We start from the raw sequence: 25,135 nt of genomic DNA, 5'->3' as shown, positions 1-25,135 counted from the left end.
AATCGATTGCCCCTCGGATACGCTTTGCTGTGACCGATTGCACATAATCAATCCCTCCTATGCCACCGCAGAATTCCCGATGCGAGGATGTCTGCAGTTAGGCCGATGGCTGAGCGCAGCGCCACGCCAGGCCGCGACCCTCCGACCATCAACTAGTTTGCTTTTGTATAAATACCACCGCGCTTTCTCTACTGCTACAACATACTATGGGCGCTCGAAAACCACCCCGATCAAAGCGGATATAGACCTCGAGAAACGAATTTCCGCCATCCCAATCGAACGTTTTCGCAATTTTTGCATTGTTGCACACGTCGACCATGGCAAAAGCACTCTTTCCGATCGATTGCTTGAATTGACCGGCACTATTCAACCTGGAACAAACAAGCAGGTGCTGGACAAACTCGACGTCGAGCGGGAGCGAGGAATCACAGTCAAGGCACAGACGTGTACTATGATCTACAACCACAATGGCGAAGATTATTTGTTACATTTGGTCGACACCCCTGGCCATGTGGACTTCCGGGCAGAAGTGTCGCGAAGTTATGCCAGTTGTGGTGGAGCCATTCTCCTGGTTGATGCAAGCCAAGGTGTTCAGGCGCAAACAGTCGCCAATTTCTACCTGGCGTTTGCACAAGGCCTTGAGTTGATTCCCATTCTCAACAAGGTTGATCTCCCCTCATCAGACCCAGAGCGGGCTTTGGAGCAGATGAGAAGCACGTTTGAGATTGATACAGAAAATGCGGTGATGGTCTCGGCCAAGACTGGGTTAAATGTTCCGGCCGTGCTACCCACGGTTGTGGAGAAGATTCCTGCGTACGTCTGACAAGCGACTACTTGAACTTCTGACTTTACTAACTGGACACTAGACCTATTGGTGATTCCAAGAAACCACTACGTATGCTGCTCGTAGATTCCTGGTACGACTCTTACAAGGGTGTGATTTTGTTGGTCCGTGTCTTCGACGGTGAGGTGCGTGCGGGTCAGCAACTGATCTCCTTCGCTACCGGTCTCAAATATTTTGTGGGTGAAGTTGGAATCATGTATCCAACTGAGACTGCGCAGACCGTTTTACGGGCAGGTCAGGTTGGATACATTTACTTCAACCCAGGTATGAAGCGAAGCAAGGACGCCAAGATCGGTGATACCTTCACAACAGTTGGCTCAGAAAAGATTGTTCAGCCTTTGCCTGGATTCGAAGAGCCCAAATCGATGGTCTTCGTGGCTGTATATCCAGTGAACGCTGATCTTTTTGAGCATTTGGAGGACAGCATCAACCAGCTCGTGTTGAATGATCGAAGTATCACAGTACAGAAAGAGTCTTCCGATGCCCTAGGCGCCGGCTTCCGTATGGGCTTCTTGGGAACTCTCCACTGCTCAGTCTTTGAAGATCGTCTACGACAGGAGCATGGCGCCAGTATCATCATTACTCCGCCTTCTGTCCCAGTCAAGGTCGTATGGAAAGATGGTACCGAGGAAATTATCACAAATCCCGCTAAATTCCCCGATGATGATAGCGTCCGACTCAAAGTTGCCGAGGTTCAAGAGCCCTATGTCCTAGTCACCTTGACATTCCCAGAGGAGTATCTAGGAAAGGTCATTGAGCTCTGCGAGGCCAACCGCGGTGAGCAACAAAGCATCGAATATTTCACAGCGACTCAAGTCATCATGAAATACGAGCTGCCCCTGGCCCATCTCGTTGACGACTTCTTCGGCAAATTGAAAGGAGGCACCAAGGGTTATGCCAGTCTGGACTACGAAGAGTCTGCATGGAGAGCCGGCAACATTGTTCGGCTACAACTTTTGGTCAACAGAGAGCCAGTGGATGCCGTAGCAAGGATCATGCACCTGAGCCAGGTGAGCCGACAAGGCAGAATCTGGGTAAGCAAGTTCAAGGAGCATGTCGATCGACAGCTTTTCGAGATTATCATCCAGGCTGCGGTCGGCAAGAAAATCATTGCTCGTGAGACTATCAAACCATACCGAAAGGATGTTTTGGCGAAACTGCACGCTAGTGATGTAAGTCGACGACGGAAGCTGCTTGAGAAGCAGAAGGAAGGCCGCAAAAGGTTGCGCGCAGTTGGAAATGTGGTCATCGAGCACAAAGCCTTCCAGGCATTCTTGGCGAAATAAACATGTAAATTAGCAACCAATATATTGTATAACATCGTTTCTGATACGTTGGTCTATTGATTTATGCCCTGCAACATGCAAGTGTATACAACCTTCACAAGCTGCTAGCCGCTTATGTTGGCGGTCAAAGCTCCGCCGGCAGAAAAAAAGTTCATGTCAGACCCCGCCATACAACTTCTTCCTTTGCTCAATCTCAGTTCAATTCATCTTGTCTAAACGGCATCGCTCAAGATCGTGGGTTCTCTCTGAGAGTATATCAACACAATACTGGGTCTCTTTTTGCTTTGAGTCCCACTTCTCGTTTCTGGCGGCTGAGTCCGTCTATGCCGATCGCATCATCTTGAGTCACCCTGCCATGCTTTGCAACTGACGACGGCCATGCAGGCTCCAGAGGGTGTGCAAATAGACCTGGGCAAGGCCCAGGTCATTGACAGTGTCCCTAAGGTGATCAAAGAATTGAAGTTTGGTGTCTTGTACGCACTCACCCATATATGTGCTTATCGCGAGAGTTTGTCGCAGACTTGATTGCTAACAAAGAAATTTGTTTCCAGAACCAATGATGACATTGTCGCCCAAGCAGTAGTGGAGGTTTCCGACAGAAAGTTTTTCGACCTAGACCAGGCCCGAACGGTCGTTTCGAACGGACCTCTCGATCAGCGCATGGGAATCTCCAACAAGACCGACGCTTGCGCAACATGCGGAAACAATCTTAAAGACTGCAATGGCCACTTTGGTCATGTGAGACTAGTTTTGCCATCATTCCACGTCGGTTATTTCAAGCGCGTTATCTCGATCCTCCAGGAAATCTGCAAAGAATGTTCAAACATCTTGCTCCCCGAGGCGGAACGCCGTACCTTCCTTCGCGACATGCGCCGACCGGGCCTCGATAACCTCCGACGGACACAGATCGCAAAGCGTATCAACGACCGATGCCGGAAAACCCGCGAATGCCCATACTGCGGAGCGATCAACGGTGTTGTGAAGAAGACCGGAACAAGTGCTCTGAAAATTACCCACGACAAATTCCGTGCATTCAATGTTTCCACTTCGGTCAAAAAGCAGGCACCCATTAGTAAGGATGTTTTCGACAATTCGTTCCTCGAGGCAAGAAGCGCAAACCCAGAGGTCGAGAAACACTTCAAAAAGGCACAGGACGATATGAATGCTCTCCGCGTTCTTAAACTATTCAAGAAAATGTCCGACTCGGACTGTGAATTGATTGGTATGAATCCGAAGGAAGCTCGTCCGGAGATGTTCTTGTGGCAGTTTATTCCCGCTCCACCAGTTTGTATTCGACCTTCGGTAGGACAAGATGGCGCCTCTACGGAAGACGACTTGACTGCCAAGCTGGGTGATATTGTACAGAGCAATATCAATCTTAAAAATGCCCTTCTTAAGGGTGCTCCAGTCCAAACAATCATGGAGTGCTGGGATTATATGCAACTTCAGATCGCCGTCTACATCAACAGTGATGTGCCTGGTCTTAACAAGGCCGATCTCGGAAAACCAATTCGAGGCTTCGTTCAACGTTTGAAGGGAAAGCAAGGTCGTTTCCGTGGAAATCTTTCGGGAAAACGTGTTGATTTCTCCGGTCGAACAGTCATTTCACCCGATCCAAATTTGCGGGTAGATGAGGTTGCTGTTCCGGAGCTGGTAGCAAAGAACATGACTTATCCCGAACTTGTGACCAGATACAACAAAGAGAAATTGCAGCAACGAATTTGCAATGGTAGCAACAAGTGGCCCGGTGCAAACTTGATCGTCAAAAAAGGAACTGGATTCAGACAGATGCTGAAGTACGGTAACACCCAGTGGATGGCTGATCAGTTGCAAGAAGGTGACCTGGTTGAACGTCATATTGAAGATGGCGATATTGTGCTGTTCAATCGACAGCCCTCCCTCCACAAGCTTAGTATTCTATCTCACTTTGCGAAAGTCCGACCCCATAGGACCTTCCGATTGAACGAGTGTGTTTGCAATCCTTACAACGCCGATTTCGACGGAGATGAAATGAACCTTCACGTGCCACAAACAGAAGAAGCCAGAGCAGAAGCAATGGAGCTAATGGGTGTGAAGAATAACTTGGCCACACCCAAAAACGGAGAACCCATCATTTCTGCCATTCAGGATTTCATTAGTGCTGCCTACGTACTGAGCAGCAAGGACAACTTCTTCAACCGCGCCTCCTTTACACAAATCTGTCTCTATATGCTTGGTCCTGAAACAAGATTTGATCTCCCGCCACCATCAGTCTTGAAGCCTCAGATGCTCTGGACTGGTAAACAGGTCTTCAACATTCTCATGCACCCCAACAAATCCGATCCTGTTCTGGTGAACTTGGATGCCGCATGCCGTGAATTCAAGATGCCCAAGGATGGCCGTCCCAAGGACTTGGATCCCAATGATGGCTGGCTAGTCATCCGTAACTCAGAAGTCATGTGCGGCGTGATGGATAAGTCTACGATTGGTTCTGGAAAGAAAGATAACGTATTCTACATTATGCTCAGAGATTACGGTCCCCCAGCAGCCGCTGAGGGCATGAACCGTTTATCGAAACTGTCTGCCCGATGGTTCACCAACATCGGATTTTCAATTGGTATCGGAGATGTCTACCCCAGCGCAGGTCTCGTTCAGTCAAAGAACGATCTGGTGGAAGCAGCGTATGCGAAGTGTGACGAAGTCATTGCTCAGTACAAGGCAGGAACTCTTGAAAAGTATCCTGGATGTGATGAATTGCAAACCATGGAAAACCAAATCTCCGGAATTCTCAGTAAGGTTCGTCAACAAGCTGGTGACGAGTGTATTGCGCAGCTCAGCAAATACAACTCGCCCCTGATCATGGCTACTTCTGGATCCAAGGGTTCTAGTATCAACGTGTCCCAGATGGTTGCCCTCGTCGGTCAACAAATTATCGGTGGTCAGCGTGTACAGGACGGCTTCCAGGATCGTACACTGCCACATTTCCCCAAAAATGCACGACAACCTCCCTCGAAGGGTTTCGTGCGCAACAGTTTCTTCTCCGGTCTGGAACCCCAGGAGTTTATTTTCCACGCTATGTCCGGTCGTGAAGGTCTGGTTGATACAGCTGTCAAGACCGCTGAAACCGGTTACATGTCTCGTCGTTTGATGAAGTCTCTCGAAGATTTGTCGTCGATGTACGATGACACTGTCCGTAACTCATCTGCCGCTATCGTTCAGTTCCAGTACGGTGACGATAAGCTGGATCCCGTGGATATGGAGGGTAAAGCTAAGCCCGTGCATTTCGACCGAACCTTCATTCACTCAGAATCTACTACATACAACAATGACGAACGAAGCTTGTTGCCGATCGAAATCATGGAAGTTTGCGAAGAAATGCTTTCAAAGCAACGTGCGAAGCTAAATCGCAAGGATTTGCTCGGCAATGATCTCGAATATATGGATCGCAGTGATCATGGTATCGATCAATTTGAAAGTGCTCGCGATTTCCTCGACTCTATTCAAGAATACGTGCAGAAGAGAGCCGACAAATTGATCTCTCGTGGTGGTGATATTGACCCTTCAGACCAGCGGAGCCGAAAGGGCTTGGACCACACAGGAAAACTGACAGAAACCACACTGCGGGCCTTTATTACTGCTTGTCTGCTGAAATACAAGAAGGCCCAGGTTGAGCCCGGTCATGCTGTCGGCGCCGTCGGTGCCCAATCCATTGGTGAACCTGGAACACAAATGACACTGAAAACTTTCCATTTCGCTGGTGTTGCCGGAATGAGTATCACGCAGGGTGTTCCTCGTATCAAGGAAATTATCAACGCATCAAAGGAAATCAGTACCCCCGTCGTGGCTTGTGAGTTGGTCAATAAGGAAAGTACCATTGCTGCACGTATTGTGAAGGGACGTATCGAAAAGACTTTCCTCCACGACGTTATCCACTCTATCACGGAGGTTTGGTCCCCCGACGATGCCTACCTGAAGGTTGTTTTGAACTGGAAGACGATCGAGGATCTGGCGCTGGAGATCACAACGCCTCAGATCGTTGAAGCGATCAAGAACAGCAAGCGCTTCAAGGGAACCGATCTCAAATTCTCGTGCAAACAAGCTTCTATCAAGGTTCATATGGATCTGGATCCGGCCAGCAAGGCCTCTCTTTCTAAGACAGAGATTGCCGCCACGAGCGCCGACCCGTTCCTGCGCCTGAAGCATTTGAAACGTATCCTTCCTAATATCCAAATTCTGGGTCACCCACGTGCGGCCCGTGCTATCATTCGCACGGACGAGACATCGACCACGAACACTTTGCTGGTGGAAGGCTACGGTTTGAGGGAATGTATGACTACAATGGGTGTGGACGGCCTCCGCACCAGAACCAACAACATCATGGAGGCGCGAGAGGTCCTCGGTATTGAAGCAGCTCGAAGCACAGTCGTCGTGGAAATCAGCGAGGTCATGAAGGACATGGACATCGATCCTCGTCACATGCAGCTTCTTGCCGACGTGATGACTTATAAGGGTGAGGTGCTGGGTATCACACGTTTCGGTCTGGCCAAGATGCGTGACTCGGTGCTTCAGCTTGCTTCGTTCGAGAAGACTGCGGATCACCTTTTCGACGCCGGCGGTCTCGGTCGCACCGATCTGATCGAGGGTGTCTCGGAATGTATTATCATGGGCAAGACGGTGTCACTGGGTACCGGCGCCATGGAGGTTGTGCGTAAACTCAACTTCTATCAAGGCCAGATTGGCCCTCGAAAGACGGTCTTTGAAGATGCTTGGACCGAGCATTGTGAGGTGCCTCTGGCCAAGAGACCCAAAAGAAAGGTCCGGTGAATTCAGTGACACTGTGCATTAATTTCGGCGTTAAGAATTTTGGCCTTGCGGACAGGGCTTTGTACATGTAGGGAGACTACTGGCGATTCTTCGAGCGTTAGTAAATTTCATGATATGATCAATGCTATTTTCTTCTTTTCAACACATGTGCTGCTGTTGGCCGAGTGGGAATGTCCCTAATCCCTAATCCCCCAGACACCCTCGTAATTGTATAGGCGCCTAGCGTTCGCACCTATCAGAATTCCCAACGCCCTTCTCACATTGGGGTGTGTGTGGGCGTGAAGCTAATTTCCAACGCAACTGTAGAAAAATCCAGGCACAAGCTTCTCTTCACCGGGTTATATTCAAATTCGTTCAGCCTTGCACAAAGTTCACCTGTTCTAACGGAATGTCTCGGATTCGCTGGAGGCGAACTACAACCAACTACCGGTAGCTCCCAGACCAGGTTCTGCTCCCTGCTGCGTCCTGTCTCTGGGCAGCTGCACCTCACCGAAAAGAGAAATCTAGCAATACGAACGTGGAGCCTCTAGGACCCCGAAGAAGTGGTTTCGGGGAGCTCTCTTGCTGGAAGAAAGCCACCCAACAGACACCCTCACGAACACTCGCCAATACGCACGAACATCCATGTCCGGCGTGACCAGGGAGTGAAACCGCCCTCCAATCAGCATCGTGAAACCCCTGAGGCCACCATGGATATGAGCCTGTGGCCATCACATCGCTTCGACCGTTCTTTGTTGCCCTTGGCCATTTCCGGCCACGCCACATCCGTAAGCACTCGGTGGTTTACATGTTTCTTTGTTTCCAGTGGGCAGTGAAACGCCCGGCGAGGTATTGCTTTCTAAGTACTCAATATCCGTGGGTCGCACTTAATTCTTCACTTCTCTCACGACGATCTCCCCGGCCTCCCCGAGAAACCCCGGATTTACAACTTGGAGCCATGGAGTTTGTCGAGCCCAAATTCACTAGGAAGCGTGAAGTTCGGACCCGAGCTCCGACAGCCTGTCAGACCTGTCGGCTGCGCAAGACTCGATGTGACAATACCAGGCCGATCTGTAGCTACTGCGCCGTGCAGGGGGTCGAGTGCAACTATCCCGAAACCTCACCACCACAGAACCAGTAAGATTATATCAATCTTTAGGGGAACTACTAAGCATTAACCCACATCCACAGAGCTAGCTTTGATTCCGGGAACCCTTCCAACCAAGAGGTCCTGCAACGGCTGAATCATATCGCCGGTTTGTTGGAAGAAATCAAATCAGAAGGCTCCACGAACTCCTCGACTCGCTCCCTCAAAGAATCATTTTTTGAGCTGGGCGTGCAACACACTAGCCCCATAGCTGATTCCTTGTCGGGTAGCAACACACAAGGAGACAGTACCGCTAGTTTCGACGATCGGGGAACCGACAATGATCCCCGAATCCTCTACATGGCTAGCTCCGGGGAGAACATGCTCCGATGGCCTATTTTCAACAAAGTGATCACCGAGGCTGAAAAGCATATTCGATCCTTTCTGCTTGACTCGTTGGATAACCAACCCCACACTATGCCAGCACCCCGGCAGGTGGGGATAGGAAGCTTTGTGGATGAGATCCCTCGACTTTGCAGGAAGTACTTCATGCTATGCCACCGGAGGAACCCAATCCTGGACCTCGAGAATCTAGACCGGTATGCAAAAGAGGTCACCGTGCAGGGCCTTGGATGGGATGGCCCATCGTGTCAAGTGGTATGTCACATCAGGCCTAGACCTATGAGGTCTCACTTTACTAATTAATCCCCTTGTTCCATAGCTCTTGGCATGTGCTTTAGCTTCTTGCACGTCCTCCAAATTTATTCCTCTAGATGCAATTCCAGCAAATCTCGATGGACTCCAACCCCCTCCCTTGTCAGATGCCAATCTCGATCTGGCTGAGACATATTTCCACGCTGCGAAACAGAGATTCGGGTTTTTACATACGTCTCCGACAGATATCCAATGTTTTCTCCTGGCGGGAAGCTACCACAGACATGCTATACGGCCTCTGCAGGCCTGGTTCTGTTACCAGCAGGCATCGTGTAGATTAGAAGTCCGTCTGCGCTCGCTATGTCGAGAGCAGTGGACCGCTGACGACAACTACCATAACCTGGAGGCGCGGCTGTACTGGTCCTGTATCCAAGCAGAACAGTAAGATTTTTTCTTCTTTCTTCTTTCTTTTTCCTTTTTGGGGGGCTTTTTTTATATGATCATCGACTAATTGGAACAGTGAGATGCAGAGCGAGCTCCCTCTCTGGAGTAGTGGGCTTGAGACGTTAGGCTATTCAGATCCCTTTCCCAAATTCTCTCGTAGATCCCCTACCTCATATGACCAAATGGAGGAGGATCGGGATTTCTCCGTCAGGCCAGGGCTTGAACTAGATGGAACCGAAGAGGAAAGAGGCTGGAGATTCTACATCGGATCTATCTGCAACCGCCGAACCACCAATGACCTGGTCTCTGACATGTGGCGTCATGGAGAGAAGGGCTGGACTCAAGACATTCCCGATCTCCTCAGAAGAACGATGGGGGCTGAGAACGTTGTAACATCATGGTACGAGGCCCGAAGTGTCCGAGCATGATAATGATAGGTCTTCGGCTTTCCCCCACTGACGCTATACTCACACCAGGTATCAAATCTCGATTGCCGGAGTCCAATCCCAAAAGGATAACCCAGACCTGGAGTTCTTCATCCGGGGCCGGTACCGCATGGCTCTGGAGAGAATCTACCGACCAGCTTTCTACCTGGCAATGCACTTCCAGAGCATGCCGACCTTCATCAAGAACAACCACCGAATGTGGGTGGAAATCTTCGGACTAACCCAAAAGGCCATTGATAACTGTGTCGAATTGATTCCAAATTACTGGTATCAGTTCCGACACGAGTGGATTTGGAACGTCGTCCGCGCTAGCTTTGCTTGCGCTCTGCACATCCTCGGTGCTGTCTTGTATCAGCTCGAGGCATCTCGAGATCCTAGTACATGGCAGGTGCGTATACCGCCAAACTGGGCCGCTTTGATCAGGGTGTCGATCCGCACCTTGAAGCACTGGGCCCCGGAATCTATCGACCTGGAGGTTATGAGGTCGACTCTAGAGAGGATGTATCAGGGAACTTGTCGGCTGGCTAATGTGCGCCCAGATCTTCATCTGATCTGATTCTCGGATTTATAATTGTTACTCCGGTGCTTGGGGCTACGGTGCTTGGGGATAGGAAAATATTGACTGGGCTGTTATATAGGGCTGGGCTGTTATAGGGTGCTCATTGCGTCCACATAATTACGAGATATGCCACCTTATGTGAAGAATTGAAGAAATCAAATAATTGAAACGAGAGCTGCTTTTATCTTCTATCTTCTATTCTCCTTGTCAATGTCAAAGAATCAATTCACTCGACGGCCGTGTCGCGTATACTCCGACGCCCCACCCGGAACTTTTTCTCAACTTCACTCTTCATTCCTGACACATTCCACTGCAACACTCTCACAATGGACGAATACAAGCCCCCACCTCTCCCTTCTCCCTTCAACAACACCTCCCCCCCACCAATCCTCCTCACCCAAGGCGCAGAAGCCCATCTCTACAAAACCATCTCCCTCAACCCCTCCATCCCCGCCGCGCTGAAGATCCGCCCCTCAAAGCCCTACCGCCACCCAATTCTCGACCGCCGACTGACCCGCCAACGCATAACCCAAGAAGCCCGATGTCTCGCGAAACTCGTGCGCGAGGGCGTGAGCGTCCCCGCCCTGCTAGCCCTGGACTGGGAAGGACACGGCGGCGAGGAAGGCGGGTGGGGCGGCGCCTGGCTGATGATGGAGTGGATTGAGGGGCCTGTGGTGCGCGTGGTTCTCGAGCAGTGGGAGGCATGGATGAAAAAGAACCAGGCCTCGTTGGATCAAGCGCAGATCGAGAAAGAAGAGGCGCGTGTGTGCGATTTGCTGAGGAGAATGGGCTCCGCGATCGGTATCCTGCATAAGGCTGGTGTTGTGCATGGTGATTTGACTACGAGTAATCTCATGTTGCGCCCGTCTACTACAGGTGCTGTGGATGAGACTGGATCGCCTGCGATGGAGGGTGATGTCGTGCTTATTGATTTCGGTCTTGCGTCGCAGAGTAGCCAGGATGAGGATCGCGCGGTGGATTTGTATGTCCTGGAGCGTGCGATTGGGAGCACACATCCCCGCTCGGAGCCTTTGTTCGAGGCGTTGATTCTGGGGTACCGGGATAGCTACAAGGGTGCTCCTTCGACGCTGAAGAGGCTTGAGGATGTGCGTATGAGAGGACGGAAGAGGAGCATGCTTGGTTAATGCCAGTCTCATTTGATTATTTGGAGATGGATGCAAATTCCCACCAGCTATGATTTTAAAGCAAGAGAAAAAAATATGAAACGCCACGCTTGTCACGACAGATATCGACGACGCAAGAAGAAAGAAGACTCATTTATACCCGCTCCTTGACACATGTGCCGACGTCGGCCAACGCGAAATATCCCTTGTTCTCGACGACTCCGCGATCCTTCACGACTGCCGTGTACTTGACCACCCACTGTGGCTCGATACTTCCCTGGATGCCGTCGTTGGCCTCGGGCGACGAGGCCAGGATGCCCGCACTCTTCTCCGCGGGACCCAGGAGTTCTCGCGTTGTGCCGACAGGGAGGATATCATGGCAATCGTTATGGGTGAGAAGTTGAATCTGCTCTTGTTTCGCATAGAGAATCAAGTTTTTGGGAACAACACAGCAATCCTTCAGATTGATCTGGTCGACCGAGGGCTTGACCTTGGTATGCGGCAGAAAGCGGGCCAACCGTTCGCTGCCGAACTCGGCGACGCCTAATTGCGCGATCATGCCCTGCTCGTGCAGAGACTCCAACACCCGCCATGTCTGCACCATGCTGTCGAAGTCGTCCGGTTCCCCGTTGCTCATCTCGTGGTCTTCCTCTTCGCTGTCGTCGTCGGCGTCGAACAGGATCCCAGGGAATGACACGATCAGTAGATCGATAGACTTCACATGTAGCTCTTTCAATACCAGATCAATTGCTTCTCTGGTGTGCGCGCATCGCCTCGATACCGGGATTCCCGGTAGGTAGAATAGTTTTACTGTGATATCATATTGATCGCGCTCCTCGGACAGACCGTTCTGGGAGAAGTCGATCGCAGGAATATAGAGAGCGTCTTCATTTTGTAGTGTCCATGAGGGCGGGTGCGATTTGGCAGATTGTCCGTTTGTATTCGAGTCGGTGCCGTTGGCCGGTGAAGAGTCAATCTGTTGCGAGGCAAGGAAGTTCGATCGGAGGGAGTTAATCAGTTCCACGTTGGACTTTTGTGTCAAAGGCTGGCGGATAACGGACTGACGCCCGGCTTGCATAATATTCCTGCGACGGGTTAGCGACTTGACTGGGATCGCATGGAACGATTTCACTTACGAACTGGATAGAATCAACTTCATGATGGGCAAGCGAAAAAGATCAAACTAAATCCAATGGAATCGCAAAGAGAAGAAGTGGACTGAGAAGGGAGAGAGTCCGAAACGAAATCCACCCCGCGGAGCCCCTCCTGACAAATCCAACGTTCCTGATTCCGTCTACTGGCCACTATATACTTCTACTTCGCCAACGTCTCCATTCAATCCTCGTCAACGGTCGGATCCCAGTCCGTGGGCGAATACTCTCCTGTATCCAGCAACTTCATATCCTCAGCTGCCAGCTCAAAGTCAAAGACATCGGCATTCTCCCGAATGCGCTGGGGCGTGGCAGACTTAGGCAGAGGCACGAATCCCTAACAATATATGAGCATCTAGACACTTCAATATCGCCAGGTTATTTTGAGGATGAGCGCGCCACTGACCATTTGTAAACTCCACCGAATCAACACCTGCGCCGGTGTCTTCCCATACTTCTTCCCGATGGACGCCAACACGGGCTCTCTCAATCGGCTTCCATGCGCAAGGGGGGAGTATGCCTCGACGATTATGTTTCTCTTCTGCAGCCACTCCACGATATCCGAGTGGTCCAGCCATGGATGCAGCTCGTACTGACCTACGTCGATCTGGCCACCTCCGCCGCCGTGGATGTAGGCCTCCAGTTCTTCGAGATGGTGGATACCGTAATTAGACACCCCGATGGCTTTAGTTTTGCCTGCATTCTGGGCTTCGACTAAAGCATCCCAGGAGCCTAGACGGGCTTCCTTGCCGCCATATGGGGCATGGATTAGAATCCTGGGGTTGCATTTGGTTGATTAGGGTTGGGCCTTTTGTTGGAGGAAGTTCTGGTTGTTTGATTTTTGTGACTTACAGGTCGAAGTAGTCTTGTGCTGCTTCTCGTAGACTCGAGTTGATGGCCCGCTTGGTGGCCTCGTAGCCCATTGATTCGGGCGGGATCTTTGTCGTGAAGAACACCTGCGATCGGTCCAGTGGGGAATTCAGGATTGCCTTTCCGCAGGGCTTCTCGTTGCGGTACATAATCGCTGAGTCGACCTGATATCTGTTGTTCAGCTTGGACTTCTGGTAGTCTTAGGCCGCAGACGTACATGGCGGAATCCAATGTCCAGGGCTTCAAGGGTAGCCTTCTCAGTCGCAGACGAGGGACTATTGGTGGCTTAGTGACGCTTTTTTAGGAAGCGTTTGGATCATATACATACATCAGATACACCTGGTGATATCCTGTCAGCTCTGCTCTTGGGACTATCATGCGGGGTACCTATATGAAGATCACTTGTCACTCACCCCATATCCAATGACAGGGATTTCATGCCCCGACTGCAGTCGATGCTTTGACTGGAGAGTAAGCTTCGTCATCCTTTGTTTCCTCTTGTTTTGGGAAGATTCAGATGAACGAATGTAGAATCGTGATGAGCATCACCCTGAGATCATAAGTGGGGGTGCTGCGATCTACATTGTGGCTCACAGGCTCTGGCGAATCGAGGCCACGTTTCCGAAGCTGATGAACGTTTTGGGAGGTCAATATTGAAGTTGACCAGTCTCGTTTCCAGTTCTTTGCATTCATCGGTGGCGATTGATTCTTCGCAGTATGGTATGAAGGAGAGGATGGGACTCTATGTTCGCACCCGTGGGCCGTCTCTTTGGGCGAATATAACAGGCGGATGTGCGAGTTAGAGCTCGGCTTTCTTCCTCAGGAGAGAGGGCCTGTGTGACATCTAAAAACATCAGATCCCCATTTCCACGTGGCACTATATACAACGGGATAGCAAAAAAAAGAAACCAAAAAATTCCTCTGACCCGGGATCGAACCAGGGACCTCAAGATGATCCGGAGATCTTAAGCAGTTACAGTCTTGCGCTCTTCCAGCTGAGCTATCAGAGGATTGATGGAATGATATTTCCTTTTTGACATTATCAGCCTAGACAAACTGTGTCAACATGTGTCTGATATCGTCGTTAGACATCACTCTGCTGGAGATGGACTCTGGGATTGTCGATATTGGTTGAGAATGAAGATGACTATATACTTCCTCTGCAAATGCTCTATTGTCTGGAGCAGATTATGAGGAATTTGCCGGTCTTGGAACGATTCTGGTGGATGGCCGAGTATATATATGCTACATTGTTTCTATATTTTCTATATCTCGGGGCTCAGTTGGACCTGGGTTACTCGAAAAGCAGGCAGACATCGAGGAACACGACCACTACACGTGTATACAAACAGTCACTAGTCCCAGTGTAAGTTGTCCCGCAAGCACTAGACATTGCGATAACCAGAGCTACTACCGATGATCTGCTTGGAGTCCCTTAGGGTCTTGCATGATTCGTGTGTACCGACTAGCTGCGCCTGGAGCCATGAAAACAATACCACATACATTAATCCACTGATCCATAAATAACATTGAAGTCTTTCCTGGCAAAGATTTACAATCAAACAATATACACAGATAAACGAGAGGAACCGATCATGCGAGAATGTATGCGAGTCCAGCAACAATCGTTGTCAGCAACGCAGCTCCTGGCAGGTTCAAGGCGCCCGCTGCGCTCTTATCCGCAGAGTCCTTGTCGTCCGCAGAATCCTCAGAGTCCTTGGAGTCTTGATCGTTGGTCGAATTCTTCCCGTCCTCAGAGCAGCCCGAGGCAGCACATCCCGTGCCCTTCAAGGCAGCTGAGATATTTGAAGCAGCAGCGGAGTCAAACCCGGCTGCACATGGCTGTCCTTTAGCCCACGGGAATTTCTCTGAAACGACCGCGCAGGTGTCATAGCCACCCCAATTGGTGCCTTCCACCTCCAAGGTGCTGGTAACGTTCCAGGCAGCAATACCCTTGGGACAGGTATCATCGTTGCTAACGGCAACAAGATCCGGCTTCGCAGCGCCGCTCTTGGTAGTGAAGATGATACTATCGATTGTGAAGTTGCTGTTGTAGTACATCATGTCTCCCTTGGACCCGGTGCAACGTCCATACTCGACGAACCAGGTGAGTTCCCACACGTCCTCGGTGTCGACGTCGGTTTTGTTGTAGACGAAGTGAGAATCGAGGTCGGAGGAGCTGGTCGAGTTCATATTGAACAGAGTTGTCTCGGTCGTGTTCTCGTAGATCCCAGGAGGCGTGATCAAATAAGTGACCCTCATGTTGAGAGGTGCAGCGAGATGCGGGTTCTGGATGGCAAACACAACGGGCATGTCTGGGGAGGGCGCATAGGTTTCATTGCGCGGGAAGACCAAGTCGACTTCCAGGACGCCCGATGTAGCCGAGGCGCCCATGACCCTGGTGCAAGCCTGCAGGGCCAAAAGGGAGCTCAGGTAAAGTTTATTATTGTACATTTTGATCAAGCTTCCCATATACTGAAAACAGAGGAATGGGGGTGAAGAGGGTTGAAGAAAGAGAAGACTGCTCCGTGGGCACTACATGAGCATATTTATTTTCAGGGGGCCGGAAACCGTTTCAGACCAATGGCAATATCCTTCTGGGGGCCAAGGGGCAGCTGAATTAGGCCAAGTCCAAATGATTACTTCATATTCCTCATAGGGAAAGTAAGCCTCTCGGGGAAAGGATTGGCCCAACTGAGACATTCGCGTGATGTTACAGCCGCAGCCACTCCCACTAGCGCTCTACCGTTCCTTGGCTTAACATAAGAAACCCCTGAATCCCCCATTTCGGCCATATCTATCAGTGAGGTGCTCAAGTGCGCATTGATAATAAAAAGATCTACATACGGAGTACATACAGATCAACGGCGGGGAAACCCGTGGGTCGGATCGGAAGTACCCGAACCTTCAAGGGAAAGGATGACTACATGTACCTTCTTGCGGCCTATTTCAATGACGATAACTACTCAAAACTAAGCAAAAAAAGAAAGCATTTATACGTATCAAATTATGTCGGTAAAAGCAAAATCATATATTAAATGTCATGTAGTACATGATCATTTCTAAAATCCAACAACAGCCCTATCTATGTATACAGATACAAAAGGATCTTCGACCCACCAAACTAGATCTTTCTTTCCTGCTCCTTCTGAGCCTCAGCCTCAACTTGTTCTTGCAACTTGCGCTGCTCCTCGCGTTTGAGCTGATCAGGGCGACGAATAGCAATGTCCTTGGGACGGAAGTCGCTGAAGAAGTGCTTCAGAACGTTCTCAATCAGCCAGCAGCCACCGTAGTCGAAGATCATCAGCACGGTCAGGGTGATCTTGAACTCGTTGGTGAAGGGCACGAGACGCAGCTTCTCGTTCAGCTCCGGGATGAACTCGGTGGCGCAGGAGAATGCGACGGCCGACGCACCGACGAGACCCCAGTACATCGCCTTGTTCTCACGAATGGACTCGCGGAAGGGACGGCCCTGGTAGTTGATCGAGAAGGTGGAGATTTGCTGAATCAGTTGCAGAAGGTAGATGGCACTGTTCAGGAGAGAAGGCTCAAACTCGCCCTCGAGGTCAATATCGGATTCTCTCCTGTTGGTTCAGTTAGCTCTGGGCTAGGACAATCAAGATGGGGAAGATGCTCGTGACGTACGGCTCATGCTTATAAACATAGTTGGACAGGTAGATCAGAGTCACAATGTGGATGGCAAATTGTCCAAGAACAGATCCAATGATGTAGACGTTGAAAATGTTTGGCTGAGGACGCTCCTTAGACAGACCCTCAACAGACTAAAAGCATTCAAATATTAGTAAACCATGCTTGATAACATAGGAGGCGATAAAATACCTTTGCGCGGGAGATAGACAGGAAGCAAACACTCATCATCATACCACTGATGGTAACTTGTCCATCGCCGAACTTAATGCCATCCAAGTAGATGACACTCAAGCTGTAGGCACTGATCAAGCAGTTCAGAGCAAGAATCTTGTACATCTGAATTGTCGCAACAAGGGTACAACGGCCTTGACGGATGATGTTTGGGATGGCAATAACGTTGGCCAACTTGCTAGTGAACGGAGCGGCGACGGACGCATCACCTAGCTTGATGGTAGGAGGCTCGCTGTCATCCAGCTCCTGCTCCAGCATCGAAGCTGTAAGCTTATCTGCAAGACCAGCTGCGGCAGCCTGGGCCTGCTGCTGTCTCTGCTGGTGGGGAGTCAAGTTGGATTGCTGCAGGGCCTGAGCACCGGGGGAAGTGATGGTTGGAATAGCTTCGGGGCTACCAGCAGTAATAGCGGCACCCTTGCGCTGAGCCTCCCGCTCCATAGCCTTCTGGTAGTGTGGGTTGGTAGGGCCGGGAGGGTACAAGTGGGCGATGTGAACGGGCACTGGAGGAGAGGGCTGATTGAATCTTTGCATCATACTGACTTGCTTCTCGTACAGCTCCTTCATCTTGGTAGTCCGGTAGTGGTCAGCGATCTTGGTGAGATCCTCCTGTGAGCCGTTCAGAAGTGCAACACCAATGTGCGCTTGCTTCAGAGCACCAACATCGTTGGTACCATCACCGCACATCAGAGTCGTGTATCCAGCGTCCTTGAGACCCAGAAGAATGTCTTCCTTTTGCTTGGGAGACACACGAGCATAAACCCAGGTATGACGGAGGAGGTCGGGAAGAGCCTTCTGGTCCTTGAACTTTGCCAAAGCATATCCAGTAATACAAATGTCCTTGGTCTTCAAAATCTCCGGGTCGAGAGGCTTGGTGGGGTCAACGTCAATATTGAGCTTGTCATCAATAGTACGCCAGACAATCCTGGTTCCAGAGTTGTCATGCTCCGGGGCATCAAGAATAAGAACCTCACGATCGACGATTTCGACTTTGCGTGCAACGTGGACAGCAGTCAGTGGGTTATCACCGGTGATCATAACCACACGGTGGCTACTTTCATTCAGCATACGGACAGACTTGATAGCATCGTCCTTCAGGGGACACTGTAGGACAAGGAAGCCAGCAAAAATTAGATCGGATTCGATCTCTTCGCGAACGTAGTTGTTAATGCGACCCTGAGTAAGTTCGGATTCCTGGGAAAGGTACTTGTAGGCAATGGCAAGCACACGAGCACCGTTGCGCGTGAAGTGCTTGAAAGTCTCTTCGTAATTGGGAGGTGCGTTGACCAACATGGTACTGATGGTTTCGGGGGCACCCTTGACACCAACAAAAGTGGACTTGACCTTTTTGGAGGTTTTGCGATCATTGGTCGTAATGGTTGCAATAGTACTTTGGCGCTTCAGGGCCGAGGAGAACTGGAATCTTCTCTTGATTTGAACAGACTCGACATTGCGACCAGAGATGACCGGGGCGTTGGCCTTGGGGGAGAGAGTGTCGTTCTTGCCCAGGGTCCAGCCGAGCCATTCCAGAGTAGCCTTTTCCATAGGGTCGCCAACAACATCGCCCTCATCCAGCTTCACCAGAGCGTGAGCACTAGCAAGAACGAGGGTTGTGTCGGGTCCAGCAGCAGAAGAATTGGCCAATTCAGTGTGAGCGCCATCAGCTTCGACCTTGGAACCAGCCTCACCCAAAGTGAGACCAGCGATACCATCGACAACAAGGTCCTCGCCAGTTAGGGTACCGGTCTTATCGAAGCAAGCCACGTCAACACGACCAGCGAAGGGGATACGGAAAGGCTCAGTGCAGAAAATGGCAAATTTGCTCAAAGCAGCCAGACTGGTGTTGACAGCCAAGCTCAGCTCCATAGGCAGCTCAGGGGGAACAACGCTCGTAATGATGAGGACACAGTCCAGCAAAAGCTTGGATCGCTTGCGGTCCCGGGTGACACCCTCCTGCCACACATACCAAGAAGCGGCAATGGCGAAAATCAACAGGAAGAGAATGAACAACAAAGCCTCGACATTGTTGGCAGAGACACGTTCAGTTGAATAAATCATAGTTCGAACAAGACTACCTTGGCTGGTTTCGAATCCGGTCTTAACAACTACACCCAAAGCACCATTGTCGGGGGCCATAGTGACGCTGCTAGCCAAGTTCTTCAGAGCAGAGTCGCCATTCGAGTTGGGATGAGTAACCTGCAGAACCTTGGTACCTCCGTGCACAAAGGAAAGCTTATCCAATCCATCCGGTTCAATCAAGTCATCGCCGGGACGGAGCTGAACGGACTCTTTCAGAAGCGGTGTACTCTCACCAGAAAGCATGGCCTCGTTCACAATTACACTGCCTTCAACCAGAAGAATATCGCAGGCAACGCCGCTGTCCTCCTTGGTACGATTCACCGACATGAGATCACCGGGGAGAAGCTTGTCGCTGGTAATCTCCTGCCATTTGCGTTCACGGTAGACCCAGACATCGTAGGGCTTGATGCTCATTCCACGGAATTCGTTCAAGGTTCTCTGGCGCTGCCATACAACGGTACTCTCAAAAGCAACAAGCATGAACAGCGTGAAGAGCGAGTAGTACCAGTATTCATCCAGCATCCACAATCCGACGCAGAAAATTTGGAATACGAAGAACGGCGCGACAGCATGCTCTTTGAATAACTCGACGAAGCCGGGAACGGGGATGTCGAAAGTGTTATCGCCGTAGTGGTGGTGGACGCGGTCAACCTCGGCCTTAGATGCCAGACCCTCGGTGAGCTGGAAAGTCTTGAGAGCGGGTTTCGGTTCGGCATCGAGGACGTAGGACAGAGGCGCGAAGGTGCGAGTCTCGGGATAGAAGAGGAAACGGCGCTTCTGGAAAAGGAAGGAGAGGGTCCTCTTCGGGCCGGTGGTCTCATTGATCAAGGTACAAATCTCGGCAGAGCCAGCATTGGTGATGGGGACTACCTTGATAAGCCGGGCGGTGTCGATTGACTTGGCGCGAGTAGTGGTGAATAGCGTGTTGATGTCAATGTTCCACTGAGTCATCAACCAGAAGAGCGACTGAATCGTAATGATAGATCCAGACCAAACGAAGGTCCATTCCTGTCCCTGAATATAGGTATCATAGCGCTCGGGGGAGAGATAGAAGGCGAAGAACGCGGGCCATATAATCAGGAATGGCCAGACGTATGTATGCAATTGCCAAGGGAGCGGGTTATGCAACGAGGCATTATGAATCTGAGGGTCGTCCACGAGCTTTGCCCTATGTACTGTTAGCTGCAGTCGCGAAGACTTGGATGTTCTGAAACGTACATGGTGGCGAGTGACCGCAGTCAGAGTCAAACAACCAGAAAATTAAATACTCATAAGAAAGAAGAAAGCAATGATAGAATCCAATCACGGAAGAGCCTAGATTCGAAGAAGAAGCCACCTTGTAGATACAATTTTGGTTCCAGAGGATTCGCCGCTCGACGCGCTAGCATTATGTCAGCCTGTTCCGATCCAGGCGGTCTGGATAATGTGGCATTATTGGGCAGCCGTTTACAACAGCCCGGCCGGGCTAGCTCAATCGGTAGAGCGTAAGACTCTTAATCTTAAGGCTGCGGGTTCGACCCCCGCGTTCGGCTATTCCTAAAAACAAACCTCAAGATTTCTTTTTTGCCTTTCTTTTTTTGGTTCCTACTATATCGAATTTTAGTGCAGGCATTGTCGTTGAGCTGACGAGAAAAAAAAAAACTGTTTGGGTGAGGGGAACAACATCCACCTGTGTTTTTATAGAGAGCGAACAATCGAGTCCTTGACCTAACATAGTATATATGCGTAGGCCAAAACGAGGTACCTCTTTCAATTGTGCACGACTTGATGATATATACTCCGTATAAAGCGTACCTTTGCTGTCCTAAATCGTCTCATCCATACCCTTCCTTTCCACCTTCTCTACCAATTCCTTGACTGTCTCCGTCAACATCTTAACCTGCTCCCTCAGCTCTCTGATTTCGTATAGGCAACTATCAACCTTGATATCTGGCGTGGATTCAACGACCTGCTGTTTCCAAGTATCGTCGAGATCGAAATTAACCTCCCTAGCCACATGCTCCCATTCCTGAGCGCAGTCATCATCTTCTTCGCCACGGTGACGGTTCCATCGAATCTGGTGCGCTTGGCGGGTTTCAACCCAGGCAGAGACGACAAGCAGAGGGGAGTAGATCACGCCCATTACAAAGTCATTCAGCTTGGCATAGGTCTCCCGTGAAAGCCACCATTCAAATGGAGCTACCAGAAACAGAATCTCGACGAGATTGAATGCTATTATAGTAGTAAATCAGCCATACCATATACATGCAATGCAGATTGGAAAACTTACGTGGGATGAAGACGTTCTCATCTGGGGCGCGAACGAACTGCATAGTCTTTTGTGCGAAAATGGACAAGTATTCGTCGGTTGCATTACCAGAGATATCTTCGTATGCACTGTTGTACAAGGCGATGAGAATGTTCAAGAGAACTAAGAATTGTTAGTATTACTCAAAACAAACCAATGGCGAACTGACCGGTCATGACGATGAAGTTGAAAACATAGTAGAGAATGATACCGAAGGGGAATGCAAACTCCTGAAAAGTGCTGAACTCAGGACTCTGCATGATGCTATTCATCATTCCCTGAAGGATATTCCGGTGGAGAGAGGTATCATCCTCCACCTGAGCCATGCCGACAAAGGCTTGGAAGAAACCAGCCATAACCACAAACAGAAGAGCGAAGAAGATTAAGCTCTCTTTCATCATGACGCGAAGAACCACGAACATGGCGCCGAAGAACCGGAACGAATCAAGATATAGCATCATGCGCATCCAGAACATAGGGCCTGCAAAAGCTAGGAAGTTGTAACTGAGCTCGTTATATAGCTGCCGTTGATGATCATGGGTAGATGACGAGTGTGCCAGGGCAACAAAACGGAGGATGAGCGACACTGCAAGTATCGCGTATAGCGTGGAGTTGAATGCATTCCAAAATTCGAGATAATTCCATCCAACCTTCCAGAACTTGACTAATTCATCGCACATGAACGCAAGAGTCATACCATAAAGAATGCATTCGCCGATATCCAGATCACCAGTTGGGTTCACGGTATTGATAACTGCGGTATAAATCGCAAGGTAGATCAAGGAGAACAGAATTTGACAAACATTCTGATATAGAGGAGTCCTCATTCGATCAGGGTGAAAATGAACCCAATAGCCCGTGTTACACTTCTCCTTGTAATCAACAAAGTTAGTTGGATTGCCCTCTTCCTGACAGATCCAGCCTCTCCATAGATACTGGATACATTTCTGGTATCCAGCCGAGCTAATGATTCTCAGAGCATGAAGATCTACCGCGCGTTCAATGACATTGGCAGGATCAGTTTCTACCCCTTCACTGAAAATAGAGTATCGTTTGAGTAGAACGTCTCTTAGTAAGTAGTCTTGATCCTCCTCGGATTCAATGCTATATAGGTTAGTGAGTGAACGTCATAGGATACGAATAATGGAGGGGGATTTTACATGCGCTTGGCAATGACCTCGCAAGCAACAGCCCGAACCTCATGCAGATCGGAATCCCAAAGCTCGACGTTGGATTGAATCTGGAACCATCGCAGACAAATAAGGAGGCAATAAACGACACAAGCTTTATAGTCATCACCGCCAGCTTGCCTGGCGGTTGCAACGACGTCGTCTGTGATGATGCGGCTGTTTGGGTCCGTCAAGAGATTGGCCTCAATCTCGCAGGAGACAACCTGCTCGATTTGATATTTCAGTCGAAGAGCAACCTTGGCAATTTCCTTTGACGTGTGAGAGGCTTGGGGCTCATCGGCACCATTGACAGGGAGCACTGTGATTTGTTAACAGTGTTCCGCAGCGCGTGTGCGGGGATGACGTACACCGACGACGTTCAACCTCGAGACGGTGCCGGGTCCTGCCACGATCGGCACCAAAGAGATTCCTCCAGTGACCCATATTGTGTCGAGTATGCAATCACGAGAGATGAAGAATAGAGGGGAGATCCAGGGGGAGATCCCAGGCTCACCGATGTTTGGGGTAAATGGAGGAAGCGCACCAATGATCGGCAGTACGGAGCAGATAAGCTTCAGCTACATATTTCCCCGCCATTCGAGTGCATCCAATCTTAAGAGTCTTCGAGAGGTAGGACTTGCGTAAGTCTACAGATAAATAGTTCCTACAAGGATCCCATTTGCATTAAAAAGCATCACTGGCATTGAACGTTTCGGTTGCATCGCAAAAATATGTACATCAGAACTTGCACCCCGTGCAGACCCAGCATCTTTGACAGACGCCGGACACGAGGATTTCGACCGCAATTGGCATGCAGCGCATGCACGGGCGTGGATATCTCATCCCCAGACCCGAGGTGCAGGCGACTGCCCTGGGCTGAAGGGCGAGTTCTGACTGCAATCCTGCCCATCAACACACTGAGCCCTCGAGCCCTTCTCCGAAATGTGCAAGCTTTTTTCTATCTATTTTTGCCCATTCTCCTCTTGCAGTGATTCGGGCTTTGGATGCCAGCGCCGATGAACCCTGGATGCCCCTCGAATCGGAGTTGTTACTCGTTCTTTACTCGTCATCACTCTCCGAATCCTCATCTCCGCTGACTTGCATGTTCTCACGCTCACGCTTCTCCATAAGCTCCTGCAGGATGGCATCATCGTGCTCGGTAACAGCCTTGGGTGCCATCTTCACGGTGCAGGTACCGCCGTTGGCCTTGATCCGCTCTTCAATCTTCACAATTGCTGCCTCCAGCATCTTGATGCCGTGGGTTTTGTCAAGACATTGGCTGGCCAAGACGTAGAGAGGAGGAGCCACCAGCTTGACCTTGATCTGGTTCTCGGGGGTGTTGTCGGCCTCAGCGGTACGAAGGGCATCCTTGACGGCATCGATTCCATCGTAGCCGAAGCAGGTGACCTCGATATCGGCACGGACCTTGGTAGGGTGGGGGGTAAGCTTGCTGCTGATGTATTGCTGCAGTTCCTTCTTGACGGCATCGCTGGGGAAAGTGATCTCATCCCAAACAGAGGGGTTTCTGGGTCGACTGTCAGAGGGAAATTCAACCATATTATGTGGCAGAACAAGACAGAAGCTTACGTGATGGAAATCTTGAAGGCATCGTGCGCGTGGCCGTATTTCTGGTTCAAGGGCCACCCGATGGTCTCGTATAGGTTCTCGAGGGGAGTCTGAGTTGCCTCTGCGACATGGCGCATGATAGAGTGCACTGCCTTGCTCTTGTTGTACCGCTCCTCGCACTTGATCACATCCTCGGGGGAGACACGGCGCTTTGAGAGATCAATGTAACCTTCATTTTCACAAGTTAGCTCGCAGGTCCCCTCCAGGCGAATGGTGAGATCTTGCCTTTCTCCTTGTCAACACGGAGTACGATAACAACCTCATTGCGCCCAATGCGAATGAGCTTCTGAATACTGCGAATACGTCTGCGGGAAAGTTCTGAGAGCAGGATCATGCCGTCGATGTTGTCATATTCAAGCAGCTTCACGTATGCGCCCATCTCGGCGATCTAATCCATTCACAAAGTATCAGTGCCTGTCGCTTTGATCTCTCCGTTCTCACATGGCTCAGTTTATCCGTACCTGCTTGACATTGACCATGACGAAGCTATCCACCTCGGGATACTTGTCCTCATAGAATCGACAATTCGTGAGAGACATCTTGGCGGGGTTCTTTTTTTTTTTCGGGGAAATTTCAGGTGCGAAGGAGACGAAAATGATGGCACTGTCCAGCTGAGTGAGACGGCAACCGATAGAGCACAAGTGAGCGAAAAGTCCGAAAACGAGAAGCGCAGGAAAGATAGGCGATGTGAGCGAGGCACAATCTATCTCTTTGTGGCGGGCTCAAAACCCACATTGATCTCGACGGTCATGTGACTGGTTATCACGTGACCCAGCGCTACACCGCCTGCCCGTGATCAAGTGGCCCGGGCTCAGGCCGTGACCCATGGATTACGACATAGAAACCAA

General features: G+C 50.3%; 8 protein-coding genes across 8 annotated transcripts; 3 read left to right on the top strand and 5 right to left on the bottom strand.

Annotated features, from left to right (window-relative positions):
- Positions 1 to 79: 79 nt before the first annotated feature.
- N7457_000085 (DNA-directed RNA polymerase III core subunit RPO31) lies at positions 80 to 6,933 on the top strand (the record flags this gene model as incomplete). The annotated part of the gene is made up of 4 exons (XM_057171153.1): positions 80 to 813; positions 867 to 2,016; positions 2,515 to 2,603; positions 2,682 to 6,933. 4 exons carry the CDS (start codon positions 80 to 82, stop codon positions 6,931 to 6,933), a joined length of 6,225 nt encoding a protein of 2,074 aa, XP_057035056.1.
- A 937-nt stretch (positions 6,934 to 7,870) lies between these two features.
- N7457_000084 (Zn(II)2Cys6 transcription factor) lies at positions 7,871 to 10,099 on the top strand (the record flags this gene model as incomplete). Its single annotated transcript, XM_057171152.1, has 5 exons — positions 7,871 to 8,049; positions 8,104 to 8,656; positions 8,721 to 9,094; positions 9,174 to 9,497; positions 9,574 to 10,099. The coding sequence occupies 5 exons, from the start codon at positions 7,871 to 7,873 to the stop codon at positions 10,097 to 10,099; spliced, it is 1,956 nt and encodes a 651-aa protein (XP_057035055.1).
- A 329-nt stretch (positions 10,100 to 10,428) lies between these two features.
- Positions 10,429 to 11,247, top strand: bud32 (serine/threonine protein kinase BUD32; the record flags this gene model as incomplete). Its single annotated transcript, XM_057171151.1, has 1 exon — positions 10,429 to 11,247. The coding sequence occupies one exon, from the start codon at positions 10,429 to 10,431 to the stop codon at positions 11,245 to 11,247; it is 819 nt and encodes a 272-aa protein (XP_057035054.1).
- A 133-nt stretch (positions 11,248 to 11,380) lies between these two features.
- On the bottom strand, positions 11,381 to 12,385 carry N7457_000082 (putative gamma-cysteine synthetase regulatory subunit; the record flags this gene model as incomplete). Its single annotated transcript, XM_057171150.1, has 2 exons — positions 11,381 to 12,311; positions 12,363 to 12,385. 2 exons carry the CDS (start codon positions 12,383 to 12,385, stop codon positions 11,381 to 11,383), a joined length of 954 nt encoding a protein of 317 aa, XP_057035053.1.
- Positions 12,386 to 12,561: 176 nt separating this feature from the next.
- Positions 12,562 to 13,732, bottom strand: N7457_000081 (aldo/keto reductase family protein; the record flags this gene model as incomplete). Its single annotated transcript, XM_057171149.1, has 6 exons — positions 12,562 to 12,714; positions 12,784 to 13,153; positions 13,230 to 13,411; positions 13,465 to 13,522; positions 13,576 to 13,586; positions 13,661 to 13,732. The coding sequence occupies 6 exons, from the start codon at positions 13,730 to 13,732 to the stop codon at positions 12,562 to 12,564; spliced, it is 846 nt and encodes a 281-aa protein (XP_057035052.1).
- A 1,108-nt stretch (positions 13,733 to 14,840) lies between these two features.
- Positions 14,841 to 15,701, bottom strand: N7457_000080 (uncharacterized protein; the record flags this gene model as incomplete). Its single annotated transcript, XM_057171148.1, has 1 exon — positions 14,841 to 15,701. One exon carries the CDS (start codon positions 15,699 to 15,701, stop codon positions 14,841 to 14,843), a length of 861 nt encoding a protein of 286 aa, XP_057035051.1.
- A 670-nt stretch (positions 15,702 to 16,371) lies between these two features.
- Positions 16,372 to 23,105, bottom strand: yvc1 (putative potassium ion channel Yvc1; the record flags this gene model as incomplete). The annotated part of the gene is made up of 9 exons (XM_057171147.1): positions 16,372 to 16,831; positions 16,893 to 17,029; positions 17,088 to 20,373; positions 20,553 to 20,586; positions 21,030 to 21,416; positions 21,475 to 21,615; positions 21,662 to 22,596; positions 22,653 to 22,980; positions 23,030 to 23,105. 9 exons carry the CDS (start codon positions 23,103 to 23,105, stop codon positions 16,372 to 16,374), a joined length of 5,784 nt encoding a protein of 1,927 aa, XP_057035050.1.
- Positions 23,106 to 23,720: 615 nt separating this feature from the next.
- Positions 23,721 to 24,826, bottom strand: N7457_000078 (translation initiation factor eIF2 subunit alpha; the record flags this gene model as incomplete). The annotated part of the gene is made up of 4 exons (XM_057171146.1): positions 23,721 to 24,186; positions 24,249 to 24,456; positions 24,513 to 24,675; positions 24,749 to 24,826. The coding sequence occupies 4 exons, from the start codon at positions 24,824 to 24,826 to the stop codon at positions 23,721 to 23,723; spliced, it is 915 nt and encodes a 304-aa protein (XP_057035049.1).
- Positions 24,827 to 25,135: the final 309 nt, after the last annotated feature.

The sequence above is a fragment of the Penicillium paradoxum genome (assembly GCF_028828445.1).
Source record: "Penicillium paradoxum strain IBT 22861 chromosome Unknown utg000002l_segment0_segment0, whole genome shotgun sequence".
NCBI classification, from domain to species: Eukaryota; Fungi; Ascomycota; class Eurotiomycetes; order Eurotiales; family Aspergillaceae; genus Penicillium; species Penicillium paradoxum.
The sequence above is the reverse complement of the archived record's forward strand: the minus strand, read 5'-3'. Positions and strand labels throughout refer to the sequence as shown.